At 34.7% G+C, this 19,224-nt stretch overlaps 1 protein-coding gene across 1 annotated transcript in view; it reads left to right on the forward strand.

The window, feature by feature from the left end:
- Positions 1 to 19,224, forward strand: part of LOC142334669 (crooked neck-like protein 1) — a 35,585-nt gene that overhangs the window by 2,499 nt on the left and 13,862 nt on the right. The window contains exons 2-8 of the mRNA XM_075382885.1: positions 867 to 1,111; positions 6,719 to 6,894; positions 9,239 to 9,400; positions 9,768 to 9,971; positions 10,129 to 10,269; positions 14,801 to 14,947; positions 15,241 to 15,477. Of these exons, the coding sequence (XP_075239000.1) occupies positions 867 to 1,111; positions 6,719 to 6,894; positions 9,239 to 9,400; positions 9,768 to 9,971; positions 10,129 to 10,269; positions 14,801 to 14,947; positions 15,241 to 15,477 (1,312 nt within the window). The remainder of the gene's footprint in view (positions 1 to 866; positions 1,112 to 6,718; positions 6,895 to 9,238; positions 9,401 to 9,767; positions 9,972 to 10,128; positions 10,270 to 14,800; positions 14,948 to 15,240; positions 15,478 to 19,224) is intronic.

Here is a 19,224-nt window from a genome sequence, read left to right on the forward strand (position 1 = left end):
CGGTGTTTGATGTTTGAACAAAAATTGGACTTCTCGGTTGTGATTTTTTGTTCACATGCGGCAATTTCAATTTAAGTTTAACTGTTTTTTTCGATTTTTTCGATCGGATTTTTTTTGAATGATTTTCCCTATTCATTCATAGTTCATTCTAGGCCTAGTTTTTTGTTTGAACCAAATTTCTTTTTCTCGCTAGTGGTTTTTTTTGAATAACATGCGGCATTTTAACTTTGGTTTTCTGTTTCTTTTTGTTTTTTTATCTGATTTTTTGGAAATGATTTTCCCAATTCAGTCATAGTCCCTTCTAGTTCTAGTCTTGTGTTTATTCAATGGAAATTCTTTGAATTGTACGTCAGGGTTTGTCCTGCTATGTTTTTTTATTTCGTCGTCGCGATTTTTGTTACGACCATATGACGTCACAACCACTTGAAAACTGCTTTTTGTTCATTCGTTCATGCAATTTCGACTGAAGTGCGTGCGTGACGTCATTTTTCGCTCTTAGTGGAGCCAGTTTTTTGTTCATTCGCGTGATTAAATTTCTGGTCACACTTGACTTACCTCACTCTCAAAAATGACTTCCTCACTTTGAATTTGACTTTTATTTACTTTAATTCAAAGAGATGAGGTCAAATGGGTGTGTGTCACTCTAAATGAAGGTTATTTGAGAGCAGCTAATAGAGACAGCAAAAACTTAAACAGCTTTTTAATCAAAATATAACATATCAGCCTTCAATGAAAAGACAAATTTTTTCGGTCTGTCTTTTTTACTGTTTTTTTGAGAATGCAGATCTACAAAGCTATTGCGGCTAGTTTCTGGCAATATTCCAGCTGTTTATATTTTGGACCTGTGACATATTTTTGTTGTTCAGGCAGAAGCAGATAAATCATGCAAGGAACATTTGGGACCGTGCAGTATCCATTCTGCCGCGTGTGAACCAGTTTTGGCTAAAGCATACCTACATGGAGGAGATGTTGGGTAATGTGACTGGAGCCAGGCAGATATTTGAACGGTGGATGAAGTGGCTGCCTGAAGAACAGAATTGGTACACATACATCAACTTTGAACTCAGATACAAAGAGTTTGAGAATGTCCGAGCCATTTATGAACGACTTGGTGAGAATTTATTAATTGTGCAGATAATGATTTCTTGATTATAACTGTGGAATGCTATTAAAGATGAAACGGCGAGAAATGATTTTTTAATGTTTTAAAAAGTAAGCTAAGGACGATTCGTCTGTATGAGAATATATGAAGCGCTTTTTCGACTTCGGTTGCCCGTACTATATCAAATTCATCTAGATAATACTGATCTTTTCAACAAATTCCCCCTTGGGTACAGAATCCCCCCTTCTCTGCAATACTTTACCACATTATTACTTGGCCTACTCTTTAGATAGCCGAATATCAGTTTGAACGCATTTGCGGCCATGCCTTCCACGCGCTATGGGTTGTAATCCGGGAGTCGAGGGTCATTTGTCGCGGCGAAGCGCGCCTACCTACCCGCCAGTTAGAAATTCTTTTCGTTTTGTATTCCAATTCTGCTAATTGGCATAGCATGGCGTATTTTATTCTATTCAATTTAACATAGTATGTACATACGTGGAAACTTATTAGTCGTCTCTGATTGGTTAATAAATCGTTAGCTAAAATTGTTTGGCAAAAGGGGGGAGGTAATTGTTGAAAAGATCCGATAATACGTATTGTCATTTTTTTGTTAAATTGCTCTCAAACAAATTTTGTAGCAATTTTATTAGTCCAATGATCTTTTTATAGCTGCGATGCTGTAAGCTGAGCGTAGCTATATTGCGGTGCTCTTGGTTTTTACGACTCGAAGAGGAGTATTGGTTTTCTCTCGGTTTTTTTTACAGGAAGTAGATTTCTTCACGCGGCATTTTGACCTAAAAGCGAAAGTAAGAAAAGCTGTCTTGATGAACAGATTTTTGCTAAGCGAGAGAAATTTTTTGATCATGTGCTGCGTTTAGTGAATGACTTTTTGACTTTGAAAAGTAGTTTTTGACTGAATTGCACATATAGATAACCGTTTTTAGCCGTTTTTTCGTCCAAGTGGCCCAATTTTTTTTTGCTTTTAATTTGGTTTCTTGTAGAAATAAGTTTTATTCGATTTTATATTGAAATGTCAACCTCGGCAGTTGATGCCACAGTGTTTTGCAGAGCCTGAAAATGCGTCTCAAGTTGAAAATTGGCACATAATTCTTGATTTTTTAGTTAATTTTTGACTTTTTTTCTATTAATTTCTTCATTTTTGGATCTTTTAACCGCCTTTTTGTCAAAAATCAGTTAATATGGCAATTTCTCTTTGATAATTCTTATACTCGGGCCTCTTTCAACCTCGATGTTATTTTGTTTCATAAATTTGTACATATGCTTATCCGATTTTGGTAGTTTTTTTCAGATTTTCGTCAGTTTTTTTGTTTGTATTTTGGTTGTAATTGCTAGAAATAGTTTTTTTGTGCAACATAAGGGACTTTATTTTCGTTTCAATAACAATTCGATCATTTTTCGGCGTTAAGTTTTGAAAAAACAGTTGACATTTTTTCATAAATGCAGTCTGAACTTAAAAGTTCTTTGACCATTTTTTTTGAAAATGTTTCAATATTTCGTATTTATGAATTTTGCTTTTTCCTATTTTTTTGTTCTCTTCAGGAGGATAGATCTTTGTATCGGATGACTAGTTATCTTTTCTAGGTCTTGAATGGTGAACAATGAAATGTATTCGTTTTTCTTAAATTTTTAAAATTGATTTTTAACTTTCAAAAATCAAGAATGTCATTTTGTTTCGGTGTTCCTTACATTGTGCCCATACTCTTCACATTCTAGCTAGTATCATTCTAGCTTTGTCCTGGTGCCTACATTTATTTTCGGTATATTGATTTTTTCAGTTGTAAAAAATGAGTGATTTCAGCTTTTTCTTAGATTTTCGTCATTTCTTTGTTTGCAATTGATTTCATTCAACAGAAGGCAGTACTGAGAGTTTGATAGCAAGCTTTTCCAAAATTTGCTCTTATTACTATTTACTGCAGCTTTCTTCCGGACTGGTGTTAATTTAAAGGATTTTTTGCCTTTGATTATTCTTCTGCTTATGTCTTTTCTATGATCAATGGTTTTTTTAGTATGAAATCATGTGGTGTAGCATATGTACAACAAGGAACAGGTGTGTGTTGTGTTTTGTCCTAATGGCAGTGATTAGAAATGTAACTATAGGTGTTTTCTGATTCTCAAATTTGAGCTTTCTTAAAAGATTTAACTTAGTTTTAATTTTATTATCTGCCGTTTGCTTTCGCGATCTTTTTCAGATTAGAATCATGAATTATTTTAGGGCTATTGATAACCTTGTCAACGTTACCAAACGTTGTTTTTTACGAGTTTAACGAGTTTTCAACGTTACCAAACGTTTTAATAATATAAAATTTTATTGCATTTTGTTTCTTTGTTGACAGTTGTTTAAGTTTCACCAATTCTTAGAGCAGACCTGGAGATTCAGCGAGCTAATGGTTCAATACAAAAAGTAGTGGCTTCCGCTGCAATTACAGTTTTGTTAGTGAAGTTTTGACGCTTCGAGTCGCTTCCGGAATTCTTCCGGCTATGTTTTTTTTTGTTTCGTCGTCTGACGCTTCATTTTCGTTTTACATTTGTTCTAGAACATTCTGTATCGTTGTTCTAGAACATTCTGTCTCGTCACTAGAACATTCTGTCTCGTCATTCTGTCTCGTCATTCTGTCTCGTCGTTTCTAGAACATTCTGTCTCGTCACAAAATCTGTTCCTAAAACAAAGTTGATTGTAAGAAAACAGATTGTATGGTCCGACAGCCGAGTGGTTAAGGCGACTGGCTGTTAATCCGGAGATCGCCGGTTCGAGACGCGACAGGGAAAATTTTTTGCACCCAAAAACAACCTCCTTTGAAATAAACTTGTAAGTTTTATAGGCGGCGGCGATAACTATTATCAACTCACTTCTGTATCTTTTTCCATCTGTATTTTACGGCACGCAAGTCTATTTCGCAGCTATTCCGGCAATCTGCCGGCTATGTTTATACTATTTTTGCCTAACCAATTTTTCATGTGACCCTTTTGACTTTACTGCTCAAAAACGGTATAAACAGGTAGCGCCCGATGAGCTTCAATTGATTGAGCTCTTAGAGCCGTACTTTGTCTCTAAGTATACGATTCACCTAAACTGTTTTTAAAGACAATTTCATGGTGTGAAGGGCGATTCTTGATCTCATTATCTTGAACCCCTCAGTCCATCTTCCTCCAGCTGTCGGTTTGAACCTCACGTGACTTGCCTTCCCAACCCTACACCAAAAGTCAAATGAGAATTGCACCAAAATTGTGTAATTTTTTCACTTAAAATCTTTTGAGTGGTTTTAGTGTAATATATTAACCTCTAAGGGTTGCAGTAAATTTGAGTTCCCACTAGTTGTTTGAGAGCAATTCTGCAGTTAGTTGGTAATGTTTAATTTTGTTTGCATTAAATGATAATCGGCTCGCAAATAATGATTGATTGAAATTTTCAGTTCAGTCTCTGTAATTGTCAATCGCTTTCCGACAGTTATTCGACTGCATTTGGTCCTGCTATTTCAGCTGGAAAATTTTTGCGTATAGAATATTGAGCATTTACGTTTTGGAACCAGCCTTCTCCATATTTTTTCAAAGCGTAAGTGGAGTATGTTTTCGTTTTCTCTGAATACCCCGAAAACCATTTTTTTTGGCTTCAGAGATTTTATTTTGGCATCTTTTATATTTTTAGTGCAGACGTTTTCTAAGACAGTTACTCGCTTGTAAACACATCAAGAAGCCGATGAGTGCTCGTGAAAAATGGACAATTTTTATCGAAGTTTTTATCAAGGATTATTCATCTAACAGACCTATTTTTAAACCCTTAACGGAACGTTCTGACTTAGTTTGCCGTTAAAAAGCACCAAGGTCAAGTGAAACTACTATTTGCGTTTTATACAACATGTATTCTTGAACTGTTTGTTACGTTTTTTGTTTTAGATGTGTCTTTTTGTTGAAATAGATATCACTGTTTTGAGCAATATTTGATCATAATTGAGCCTTTTTTTTTGCAGATTTTGGACCAATTTTGCATTGTATATTATAACAAAGTATTTGTTAACTTCTTTGTCGCACGTTGGTTAACCTGGCTGCCAGAAAAAGAGATTGAGACGTGGCTTTAATATTGAAGTCTAATTTTTTAATAGTATTTGGTGTTTTGGCGTCAAAACAGTTTTTTAAAAACAGATTATGCCATTTTCTACTTCTTTCTTTACGTCATTTGAAGTTGTATGTAATATTTGGTTGCGATGAATAACAATTAGTTATTTCTGAAGTTCGCGGTTATTTTTTTAACCTTGCCTGATATTTTTGTTAATTTGACCGCAGTCTGGACGCTTATTAGAAGATTTTCAAGTTTAATTGAGTTCAAGTTAAAAATAGTGTTATTTAAAAATAAAATAGTTAAATTAATTCGCAAGCGTTTTTTGTCGAAGTATTCAACTTGATTTACGATTGAGGAGCACATTAGACAGTCACAAATACATCACAAATACATCGGGCACATTCAGTTTTTAGTTACAATTAGGAGAAAATGTGACATTTGTTTGACCAGAAAAGAACTTGAACAAAAGTGGTACAATTAGGATGGAACTTGAACAAAAGTGGCACAAAGATGAGATATTTGCTGAATATAATATTTTGTCGAATAATAAAGCTAAGAAACAAAAATAAGTCCATATTGTTCATAGTTTCTTCTGAATGTTTTCGATTGTTATGAGATTGAGATTCCGGAAACAGCGAAAAAGTACAATGATTTCAATTATTTACAACTTGTCTGTATGTATATTTTTTACACTTCATTTTTGTTAATGTTTACACTTTTTGAGAAAACAAAGGGTAGTTATTTCCGCACCTTCATTTTAAAACTTTTTTATCAGTTTCTCTAGTTGTCTCACTTTTTAATTTTTTTCTCTTTCTCGCTCGCTGTCTGTCTTTGCTAGCTGACAACAACTTGACCAAAGATTGGGAATGGGAGTGGTCGGAATTAATGTATGCATGTCACTCACGTTTTTTAACCGATTATTATTGCTGTTTGGTCTTTTTATGAAATAGATTTGGACCATGGTTTCCAATACTCATTTTGAGAATTCATTGAGAGAGAAATGTATAACTTTTTCAAAACCATGAGTCAATTTATCTTGATTCATGAAAAAAATTTCCGTAATTTGATTCATGAAAAAAATTTTCCGTAATTTTGCCAGTTATGTTCAAATAGCGCTTAGATGGTCAAAAAATTTTAATTTTCTTTGTGTTTTTCATTCTACAAAATGTGGCTTGCTATGAGAAGAGCTAAAAATTTCGAATACCGCCTGTTTTCTATGCGCTATTACTCGAACTTTGAAATGTGTTGGCACTATGTTTCGTCCTTTTGCGTCAGTTATCTGGAATTATACCGGCTTTTTATAGATACTCATCTTTTCCGTTCGTTTTTCAAATTTAATCGTGGTTTTATCAATTTTGTTTATCCGGTGTGTTGGCTTCAATGTGTCTGATAAAAGTACGATGCATTTAATTTCAGCAATTAGTTTTTATCTATTTGGCTATGAACCATTGCGATGATTGTTGAAAACTTGTTCACGTTTTGGTATCCAGTTCGCGAAATTGTTGATTCCTCGGAATTTTTTTGATGGACGATTATTTTAGTTGTTCATCTCTTTGACGTCAAGCACTGGATCAAGTATGGCAAATTTGAGGAGAGGCATGGATACATCAATAGAGCGAGAGCAGTCTACGAACGAGCTGTTGAATTTTTTGGAGAAGTGGAACTCGAGGAATCGCTATTTGTAGCATTTGCACAATTTGAGGAACGCCAGAAAGAGGTTTGTTTCCAGTTTAGGCCAAATGTTCACTTATGTTGGAAATTAGCAATATCATGAATGATTATTGGAGAACATAATCGATCAAAAATTGAAAAGAATACTTAAAGATCCGTTTTCTTGATATTATTTAATTATATGGCTCTCACTTTTAATTTTATTTCCCATGATTTGAACAGAAAAAGTGCCAAAGTCAGGCATACCTTGCCCCTCTTAAATTAAATTCAGATGATGTTAATCGGAGTTTAAAAATTCATCGGAAAAAGTAGCGGTTGATAGACATGAAGTAGGTTTTTGTACTCATTTACGCATTTATGCCAAGAATGCAGATGAGCGGGGTCGGAACTTTATGTGCGAACGCACATTACCGAGCCTCCTTGTATAGATACTCCTCTTTTCCGTTCGTTTTGCGATTTTAGCTGTTTTATCCATTTTATCTATCCGGTGTGCTGCCTTCAATGTGTCTCATAGAAGTACGCTGCATTGAATTCATCGGAAAAACAGTACTTAAAGATCCTTTTTCCTGATATTTCTCAAATGTGCGGCTCTCACTTTTAATTTTATTTCCCATGATTTGAACAGAAAAGGTGCCAAAGTCAGGCTTGAGTTAAAAAGTTCATCGGAAAAAGTAGGGGTTGAAAGAAATGAATTAAGTTTTTGTACGCATTTACGCACCACAAAATTAGCAATAGATATCTGATTTGTTAGTACTGTTGAGTAGGGCATGAATGCGTTGTTTTTAATAACTGGAATAATTAAATATTTGTTTTTTCTGTAAATATTTGTCTTCGTCGTGTAAATATTTGTCTTCGTCGTCTTCTGTAAATATTTGTCTTTTTAAATATTTGTCTTCGTCGTTTTTTTTTGTAAGAGAAATACAAAAGTTATTTAACTCTTATTAATAGCCGCCGACTGCTTCTGAAACGGCTATTATTTAGGCGCTGTCTTTTTTTTAAAGATCTGTTCACACATTTTCTTGATTTTTGGAGTCAAATTGGAGTAGTGATTTTGGTGACGCCGAAACAGGAAGTGGAGCGAAACCGAGTGGTTTCGTGGCGTGGAATTTTTTCACTCTAATTTTAAATAAGAGCGAGAAAACGGTGTTTGAACAAAAATGCGCTTTCCCGCTAAAGGTTTTTTGTTCACGTGCGTCAATTTCAGTTTTTGATTTTTTGCTGTTTTTCCAATTTTTTGGATTGGATTTTTTCTGAATGGTTTTTGCAACCCATTCATAGTTCATTCTAGGCATAGTTTTTTTGTTTGAACCAAATTTTCATTTCTGGCTATTGCTTTATTGTTCACATGCGGCATTTTGACATTGATTTTCTGTTTTTTTTTTCATCTGATTTTTTTTTAAGAAATCGTTTTCCCAATTCACTCATAATCCGTTCTATGTCTAGTTGTTTGTTTAGTCATTGAAAATTCTTTGAATCGTACGTCAGGACTTGTTCTATGTTTTTTTTTCGCTTTACTTTTTGATCATGTTTTTCGGTTTACATAAGTTTACGATTTTCAGGTTTAACTTCTGACTTACTTCACTCACTGTTTCAACTGAATGGATTTCAAATTCTTTCCTGTATTGCATTACGCAATATATTGAATACGGTCAAAGTCAAAAGAGCGAATCAATAGAGACGGGATAAATAGCCGGTCATTAAGTCCTTGAGAATTAGGTTATCAAAGTTCAGAGTTATCAGAGTGTTTGCTAGCTGATATCGGCATTAAGCTTATTAGTTTTCAGTTTTGAAGCTTTTTATGTTAAATTTTAGAATCTAGCTAAAACTGCACGCCAAATTAGAACTCTTTATGACGCTGGAAAAAAACAGGAAAAAAAATGTTTTTTTTTCCTGTTTCAATCCCGATGTGCATCGAGCGCCTCTGCGGCGGCTATTTTACGGCAATCTGCCGACTATGATTGAGAGTTTGTACCTGCAATGATCTCTCGGTATTTAAGATTCAAAAGCAGAGATATATTAATTTTTTTAAAAACCGGATTGATGTTGTTCCTGGTGGAAATGGACTTTCAGAACGTCGGCTTGTTATCATTTATTACGTACTGAACATAATAACAGGTATGGATGTTATCCAAGCCTTTTGCTTATCTTTTCTGTTACTAAAGTTAATATTTCAATTTCCCTACGAATTTTTGGCGGGTTCTTTAGTTGATAGTTTTCGACGGGAACAACAGTTGAATTTGTTGCAAGTACAATTGGAAAAATGGCGTCTTTGGTCAAAATTCTGATTGATTTTTAGTAATGTGCTTTTTGGTTACTTGCGTGAGTGGCTGTTTACGCACCTTATCATTCATCGTAGTAATGAGGATTTTGCAAGTGAACTTTGGTTTCAGCATGAGCGGGCACGTATAATTTACAAGTACGCATTGGACCGTATTCCGAAAGAGGAGTGTGTTCAGCTATTTAAGAACCACACGATTCACGAAAAGAAGTTTGGATCACGAGACAGCGTAGAGAACGTCATCATCAGCAAGCGCAAATTTCAATACCAGTCTGTAAGTAACGCGAGAAAATTTAATACCAAGTTTTGTGCATACAATCTCCCATACAAAACCAACGAACAATGCACCGCTCTTCTGATATCGTTGATATATTTTAGAAAGCACTATTAGAAAAACCTCAACGAGCTAAGACAAGCTTTTCGATTAAAGAATCTTTTCGGTAAACATCTCTTAGATGTTTGGAATGATTCTCGCTCCTACAGTACGTTCTTGCCTATAATCGAATAATAAGCGGAAGTCCAATTTAAAAAATACTTATTACTTTTTGATAATGCGAATGTGGTGGGAAAAGGACGGTAATTTTTATTCAGAGACGTATTTTGTGGGTAGTTTTTTCTCATGCCAGTCCCTTTTGTTTCAGGAGATCGATGCGAATCCGTTGAACTACGATGCTTGGTTTGATTTTCTCCGCCTTATGGAAACTGAGTGTGACTCACTTGATGAGATTCGTGACTCATATGAGCGAGCAATTGCCAATGTGCCCCCTTTGGCTGAGAAGCGTAGTTGGCGCAGATATATTTACCTCTGGATCAACTATGCAATATTCGAAGAACTACAAGCTAAGGTCGAGTTTTATTTTATCCTGTTCGGAAGAACCGGTGGGATCAAAAATCATCCATTCAATGTATTTACTCATAATTAGTTACTTAATAAAAAGTACTTGCAAGAATAAATCAAGAAGAAAACTTAAGTTTGAAAAAATGAAAGCATATTTGTTTCAGGATATTGATAGATGTCGTGAAGTGTACAAAACATGCCTGGAAATAATCCCTCATAAGAAGTTTACGTTCGCCAAAATTTGGATTATGTTTGCACACTTTGAAGTCAGACAGAAGCAACTGACCACTGCCAGAAAAATAATGGTAAGTAGGCAATCAAATTCGCGTATTTTTAAAGTAATTTTTCATTATGCATCTATAGTGGAGCTGACGAAAATAATACATCCAATTTTTCGTAGTATACTCTGCTTGCATAGGGTGATAAAATATCGAAGATCTTTGAGCTGTGAATGAATTTTGAAAACAACGAGTTGAGAAATTCTCCATAACTGTAAATTTTGCATGGGGTTATAATAGAGTTTTCTTGGTTTTTGAGTGGTTTGAAATTGAGGTCAGCGTAGCCTATTGGCGATGTGATAACGTTGGTTCTGTTGAAGCTTCTTTCAATGGTGTTTTCGTTGCAGCTCCGTTGATCAATTCATGATGTAATTACGTAGAGAATTTGATGGGAACTAAAATGGTGGATATAAGTGTCCTCCAACTTTTCTTACAGTGTCTCTATCTCCAGCTTATTCAGTTCAATCGTTTTTGATGTAAAAATATCCGAAAGCGCAAATGTTGTAAACTTATCACTGTCGCTCTAATGGAAGAGGTTTTGGAATATTTTTTGCAAGAAATAGGAGGCCATCAAACCTTAAATTTTGGATAGAAAAGCACGTAAACCTAAGTTTTGATTTTTTGTTCTTCCAATAAGCCGGTGAATTTGCATTTTGAAAATAATTACTCCTAGTAAAAAGAAGGAACAATAATTTTTATCGATATCAGTCAAGGTTTTTCTTTGCCATTTAAATGCGAGCAGACAAAGTTGTGCAATTATTTCTACCCTGTTATGCGAATTTTAATTGCTCTCAAAAGTAGTTTGTGGCAATTATATGCAATGTCTTTGTAATGCAATTTTTCACTTGACCGAGTTTTCGTTTGACGCTTTTGACTTTTCGGCCTCCACAAACGGATAAACATGTAAAGCCCGGATGGCATTAAGTTCTACTAGGCTAACTAGTCTAAGTAACAGGTATGCGATTCAACGAAGCGTTTTAAGAGACATAAATTCATGAGACATAAATAAGATATAAACTATTCCTCCCACTACCCCCAACACGACTCCACCTCATTCCAATCTTGAACCCGCACAATCGCCCTACCCGCGGCCGCCAGTAAATTGAAAGCAGTTTTGTTTTGCTTGTTTTATTTTGTCTCGCCAATTGCTAATAAAATAATCTACAATTAAAAAAATTTCTAATGTTATCTCTAAAGCCCCCTACTGAAATGATAAACCGTTGTGTTTTGGGTTGTATCTGAAAAGCCAATCGATGATTGAGCTGATAGAAAAACTTGTGGTTAAAGTTAACGTTTTTTTCTGAAATAACGTTCGTTTGCATTTCCTGAGTTTGTGAAAAGTTATAATTAATAGCTGTGATAGATGAGAAGAGCTCTCAGTGGAGTCATTTTATTTTTCATAACCCTAAAGCGACGGCTATGGTTATTTTAGGCCCTCCTGTTTCATCGTTTAAGATTTTTTTACGACCATATGGCGTCACAATCACTTCAGATCTGCTTTTTTATTTATTTAGGCATTTTTAACCCATTTACATGCCTAGCTCTATGTTTTTGCTCCTAGAGGAGCAAATAGTTTGCCCATTTGTGTGATTGCTTTTTGTTCAGACTTGATTTACCTCACTCAAAACAAGACTTTCCTCACTTTGAAAATAACTTTACTTTGGTTCACAGAGTTAAGGTCAACTGAGTGTGTTTGTCACTCCTAAGAAAATTACTTGAGAGCAAAGCAGTAAATCAAGCAGCAATAAGTAAGCAGATTCTTAGTCGGAATATAACATGTCTGCAATTAATTAAAGGCAGAGAAATTTTTTCCATTCGGGTTTTTTTTCGTTTGAGACTACATATCTGCAAAGCTATTGCGGCTAATTTACTGCAATCTGCTTGCTATAGTTTATTTTGTCGTAATGGTCTATTGAAAACGCTCACTTGTGTTTTAACAGTTTTTTTTAATTATGAAAATTTTGACTGAGTTGTGAGTTATGACATCATTTTCCATTTTTATTTGTGCGTTCCATTTTTCGTGCGTTCGTGTGAATATTTTTTGGCCTCAAATGACTTCCAATATTCTCAAATTTGCTCAGTTCCTTGAATTGGAGGCGTTGAAGTCAACTGAGTATATTTCTCCCTAATTGAAAGTTAATGCAGGGCATCGTCTTAAGGTTAAAAAATTTTACACCTAATTCTGACATCACCGCAATTAATGAATGATTTTGTTTTTCAGCCTCATTTCAATCGGCTTGTTGATACCACAGGCCTGTAAAACATTCGCAGCTCTTTAGGGCCAGCTATGTTTCTTGGGTGTCTCGTCTTATTAAACCAAATAATTTCAACCCTCCCCAAATGTTTCACCCTTAGCGATTTTTTTTAAAAAAACTTTTTTAAGGTATAAGTTGTGCATAGGTATGAAAAATATTTTGATATTTGGGTTTGTTTTTATAGTTTCCTTAACTAAATTACAAAAACATATTTTTGAACATTCCTTGTTAAAATAAAAGAAGGTTAAAATAAAAGAATACATTCTTGAAGGTAAAAGATTAGATTGGTTTGTTTCAATAGGCTCAGTGGTAACAGTGGCCAATATTAGCATCACCTTATATTTTACGACTTGAAGGCCAATATTAACATCACCTTATATTTTACGGTCTTTTTCTTTTGTTTTTTATTTAATCAATTTATTTTTCAAGTTATGGCCATAAAACGAAAGGTTTAAAAAAGCCATAAAGAACAAAATAACGTTGAGAGCAAGAATTTTCGGTTGATGCTCCGCGTTCAGCTGTTTAACCTAATATTTTTAACAGCTAGTATACTTTAATAGTAGCTAATGCTTAGCTAATACTTGATATCTAGGAAATGTTTTGACGGCTAGGATATAGTTATTCATTTCTGCCTATATGATTTTTTGCTTGCAGCTATTTTTTTAATTGCTCTGAGATTGGTTTTTTGTAAGTTAAGATTGGTTTTGTAAGTTTATTTTTCAAGTTATGGCCGTAAAACGAAAGGTTTAAAAAAGCCATAAAGAACAAAATAACGTTGAGAGCAAGAATTTTCGGTTGATGCTCCGCGTTCAGCTGTTTAACCTAATATTTTTAACAGCTAGTATACTTTAATAGTAGCTAATGCTTAGCTAATACTTGATATCTAGGAAATGTTTTGACGGCTAGGATATGGTTATTCATTTCTGCCTATATGATTTTTTACTTGCAGCTATTTTTTTAATTGCTCTGAGATTGGTTTTTTGTAAGTTTTGGTACTATAGACTTCGACTTTTTGACTGATAGTTTTTTGTCCGACCATTTTATTTCGCATTCTCAAGAAAACAATAAACAAGTAAAGCCCATAGGACATTAAGTCAATGTGCAGTTTTTTTTCGAGCTTTACTAGTTTCTAAGTGTTCAAATCGCCAAAAGACATGAAATCATGGTTGGGTTGGCGCTTCAGACCCAACTCACTCCTACCCCCCCCCCCCCACCACCACCACCGGGTGGAGTCTTGAGGTTCTTCATTAAAATAAAAATAAATGATAAATGAACAAAATGTTATAGCTAAGCTCGCTTTTAAGTCAACTAAATTTGGTTCATGGTGTGAATGAGATTTTAAGAAGATCAATTTCAATTTTTTTTCTGTGATGTAGTGAGTTAGTTTACAGATAACACGTATTTTCTATTCGTTCCTTAAACGCCTTCCCGTTGTGTTGTTTAGCCTCTTGGTCTCATTAGCGAATCCTCTATAAACGAAATAAAAACTTCGTTGTCCACAGTTTTAGTACGACCATATCAATCTTCTCAAGATTAAAAAGCCATTTGGCATGAAGGCTTATATTGCTCTGCGAATGAATGACGTTGCGTTAGTGACAACATTTTTTATATTAATCAGCTTAATTGTTGGGGCAGATATATAATGAACCTCTTTAAAAGGGCTTTTGTCTCATTCATGAATACAAATTAGCAATAAAATTCTGTTTAACGGTGTGATTTATCTCCTTATTTTATTTTCCTGGCTGCTTGTGTAAAGGAATCTCAAGTGACATTTATAAAGCTATTTGAATTTTTACTAATTTTCATTTTATGCGTCTGAATTCCTTCAATTTTGTTTAATTCCTCTTAAGCGAAGTCTAGCAATTTTCTGAGTACTATTCGTCTTTTATTAATTTTTTCTTTGCTTGTTCGATTTTTCGTGTGATCTATTTGACTTTTCGTCCTCAAAAGCAGGATAAACTGACAGAGCCTGACAGAGGATACTACATCCCTGTGAGCTTTATTAGGCGTTAGTCGTTTGAGATTAATTCCTCCGATGTTATTCGGTCATTTTCTGTGTCAGTTATACATCTATGTTACTCTCAGTGCCTCTTTTGAAAGTCACAGCTATATTTATCAATGTTTTGGTTATTTTAATTTTGCCTTCATGCTTATTTAAAATGGAATTTTAATTGCAACAGAGGCGAGGCATAGCTTAAAGAACTGAACATGGTTTGGTAAGGTGAAGGAGAAGTTAAGGAGTGCATTAAGGGAAGGTTGCTCGATACGAGAAGATTGGATGGATGCGTTGCTCGTGTTTGAAGGGGCAATCGATTGGGAGATGTCCAAAAGAGAAGCTTTTCAATGCGTACATTGAGATGGAGCAACAGTTGAGGGAATTCGACAGATGCAGGATACTCTATCAGAAGTTCCTCGAGTTTGCTCCTGAAAATTGTAACACTTGGAAAAAGGTAACTGTTTGTACACTCAATCACTTTAATCAAAAGTAGTACTCAATCAGAATTTAAAAATTATCTATAGTTAAACAGAAGTGAAAATCATTTGTAAATCGGAACTAAGTTTACAGCCAAAAGTTGCTATTACTCTCTCCGAATTACGAATTGATTCTAACAACGCTACTGTTTACCGTTTTTTTCCAGCTGATGAAAGATGCGTCTAATGCCTTCATACGTATTTTTTGAGATGGTAGATACTCCAATGGAGTCAGTTCGGCCAAAATTGTAATCATAATCCATTGTTTCAGTTCGCAGAGCTTGAAAGTGTATTAGGCGACACTGACAGAGCAAGAGCCCTTTACCAGCTAGCAGTTAAACAGCCGATCTTAGACATGCCTGAACTTGTATGGAAAGCTTTTATAGACTTCGAGATAGAGCAGGAGGAATATGAGAGGGCACGGCAGCTGTACCGAATCTTACTAACCAGGACCAAACACGTCAAAGTGTGGATAAGTCTGGCACGATTTGAGGCGAGCCTGGAAGAGGTATGGCGACTCCGCAATGTAAACTATGAGAACTGATGTTATTAGCGCTTCTCTAGTGGAGGCGTTTTTGAATTGCTCTCAATTGATGTTTGTAGCAATTATATTAATTGCTGTTTCTAATTTCTCGTAAAGAAGCAATTATTTATTGTAAACGTGTGTGTCTTTTTTTATGCAAAATTTTCGCTTGACCGTTTTGACTTTTCCAGTAACTGACTTTTCCGCCTTTGACTTTTTGCATTATCTAAAATTCCATTTCAATCAAAATTTCAAGCAGCTGAAATCAATTGGCGGCAATTTAGTACTCAAAGTCAAATGAAAAATGCGCCAAAATTGGTGCCATTTTTCACTTTTAATCTTTATAGTGGTATATATAAACCTCTAATGTGGATATTTGAAGCACACTATTGAACTTCTTAGTCCCATTTCGGCTCCCCTCCCCCCGACTGAAGTAGGCTGCAATTGATTAGAGCTCCCACTAGTCGTTCGAGAGCAATTCTTCCGGTGATTAGTCGGTTATGTTCTAATGCAATTTTTCGACTGTTACAAAAGCTTTGAGACTTGCCGTATTAAGAAACTGTAATTGAACTTTTTAAGCCTGAAGGCATGAAGTCCCCTAAATTCCAAGTTTGGCGATCCCTAAGTTAGATCCGACGCTTGACCGATTTTTCATCTGACCCATTTGACTTTTCGTCCTCAAAAACTGGATAAACAGGTAGCGCCCAGCGAGCTGTTGCCTTCCACTCCATGGTTCCCCCCATCAACCACCCGGTGCAAACCGTGGCTACTGTCGAACTACCGATCGCTAAAAACACGCAATTTCATACTAATTTTCACAATTTTCTTCAAGCTTTTTTGAAATTTTTTTTCCTATTTTAAGTTTTTTCAGCCCTCCCTAGGTGTCAAGGAACTTCCACTAGGGTTTTATATTCGGTTACTACATAGTTTCTAATGGTATTGGAATGGTTTTCGACATTTAAACATTACGAAATTTTGCATTTTTTTGACAAAGTGTGAAATTTTTGTAAAAATTTTTTTTGACATTAAGTTTTCATTATACTTTTTTTCCAGATGCAGGGGCCAGAAAAGGTCCTTAAGGGTTTGATAATAAGTTACGGAAAAAATTTCTTTTGCCATGGAATAGCTTTCAGTTTTAAAATGACAAAATTTAGGCAATTTTTTTGAAAAATTCTGCAATTTCAAATTTTTAAAGTTTTTGTTGGTTTTTAATCTTTTCCTGCCTCAAGAGCGGAGGAACAATAGGTTGCTTTATAGTTTCTAAATTTAAGGTTTGGAATGTATGGAATGTTTTTGAAGATTTTAGATTAGCAATTTTTAAAAATATTTGCAATTTTTTTAAGTTTTAATCTTTTTGAATTTTTGATCATTTTTTTGCGGCACCAGGGTTCTTTTTTTTCAAAATTTCGGAAATTTATTATGTTTAAGGATCTTTATGATCTTTATTATGTTTCAAGTTTATGGATCTTTATGAGCGAGTGAACCTATTTGAGGCTTGAAGTAGGGATACTGGATAGTCTCTTGAGACAATGAAATGGTTTTGAAGATTTTAATATCTTGAATATTGCCAATTTTTTCTTTATCGGTTTTTTTTATTTCTAACTAACAAGGCTAGGAAACTAATAGTTGAAGAGTTGAATCAAGCTAAAGCTAGCCTCACTAAACCGTGGCTAGCTACTGATGAAGCCAATCGCTTGCCGGTCGTTTTAGAGCAATTCGCCCCAATTTAGTGGGTTATGTTTTGTTTTATCAGCCCTAGGTGTCAAGGAACCTCCTCAAGGGTTTGATAATATGTACCTCTATAGTTTCTAGTGGTAATGGAATGGTTTGAACTTTTTAACATCACAAAATTAAGTTTTTTTACGAAACTTGCAATTTTTAATACTTTTTTGATATTTATATTTCATTATTCACTTCTTTCCCGATGCAAGGGCCAGAAAACCTCCTAATGGGTTTGGCAATAAGTTACTGAAAAATTTTTATTGGCCATGGAGTAGTTTTGAACTTTTTGATATCGCAATTTTATTATAAAACTTGCTTTTTTTCAAGTGTTTGAAACCGTTTGTCGTTTTATATTTTTCTCTAGCCTCAAGAGCCAAGAAACCTGCTCTAGGGTTTGACAATAGGTAACTGTATAGTTCCTAGATGTAATGGAGTGTTTTTAAAGATTTTAACATCACGAATTTCAGCATTTTGAAATTTCTAGTCATTATTCACGTTTTTTCGACCTCAGGGGTCAGAAAACCTCCGTCAGGGTTTGATAATTATTTACTGGATGTTTTTTTGGCCATTGATTAGTTTTCAACTTTTTAAAATCACAAATTGTAGCGATTTTTTTTTAAAACTTGCAAAATTTTTTGATATTTTTGTCTTTTTTGGCTTCACCATCAAGAACCACGGAAACTGCTTTGGGTTTGATAGAATGTTACTGCATTGTTTCTAAATTTAATGGAATGTTTTTCAAGGTTTTATTATTACGACTTTAAGCAATTTTTTAAAAACCTTTGCAATTTGTTTCAAGTTTTTTGAATGTTTTCAACTTTTTTCCCGCATCAAGGGCCAGGGAACCCCTGCAAGGTTTGATAATAAGCTGCTGGTTAAATTCTATAGTTAATGGAATGGTTATAAATGTTTTAATGACTCAAGTTTCAGTAATTTTTTGATTAAATTTCATTTTTTCCAAGTTTTCGGAAATTTATTTTGTTCCAAGTTTATAGATCTTTGAGCCAGTGAACTTTTTTAAGGCTTGAAACAGGGATATTAGATGGTCTCTTGAAACAATGAAACGGTTTTGAAGATATTAATATCACAAGTTTTAGCAATATTTCGATAAAATTTGCTATTTTTCCAACTTTTTGGCAATTGTTTTAATCCCCCTACTGTTGCGCCCCTTCCCCCACCTCAGCGTTGCACCCTCCCGCCCCTTTGTGCTTACCTCACCGCCCTTGAATTAACCTAGCCTCACTAAACGGTGGCTAACTACTGACAAAGCCAATCGCTCGACGATCGTTTGAGAGCAATTCACCCGACGTTCGTCGGTTATGCTTATTAGTTTGCTGGTTTAGAGTTGTTTCAGGTGCTCGCAACCAATTTAAAGCTACTGATTTGCTAAGTATCAATATGTGTTTCAACATGGAAAATATTCAAATGAAAATCTTAACTTAAAAAGAATCAAGATTTCTATGAAATTGTTGATCTAATAAAACCGAAGTATATCGCGTAGTAGGTGGAATTATTGGCAAGTTCCCGAGAGAATGTGTCAGTCAATTGATTCTCCGGGTGATTGCTGTTTCTATTCGGTTATCCCCAGTTCTGATCGGTTGTTCCGTAGATCTGTCCCTCGAGTTGTATTGGGCTTTCGTAATTGATCGCTGATCTCTCAAGCGCGCCCTTTTCCATTTGGCAAATTTCTTGTTTTTGTTTGAGTACATATACAAACGAATATTGGCAACTGCGTTATCAGTATCATTACTTCAACAAGTGTTTTGTCAGTATGAACCAATTATACAATTATCAGGACACTCTCCAAATTTTGGAGTATTTTAGGTAAATACTACAAGCTGCTATGTGTAAGTTGTCATCCTGTTGTTTTGGCTTTACATAAACAAAATAGGGGTTCTATTTCTAGGAGAAAATAAGGTCCAAATTTACCCTTGAAAATAATTAAGAAAAATCAGCCTTGAAAATAATTAAGGACAATTAAAGCAGCTTTTTAAGGAAATAAATGTTAAG

This window comes from Convolutriloba macropyga, chromosome 2, assembly GCF_964194025.1.
Source record: "Convolutriloba macropyga chromosome 2, txConMacr16.3, whole genome shotgun sequence".
Classification (NCBI taxonomy): domain Eukaryota; kingdom Metazoa; phylum Xenacoelomorpha; order Acoela; family Convolutidae; genus Convolutriloba; species Convolutriloba macropyga.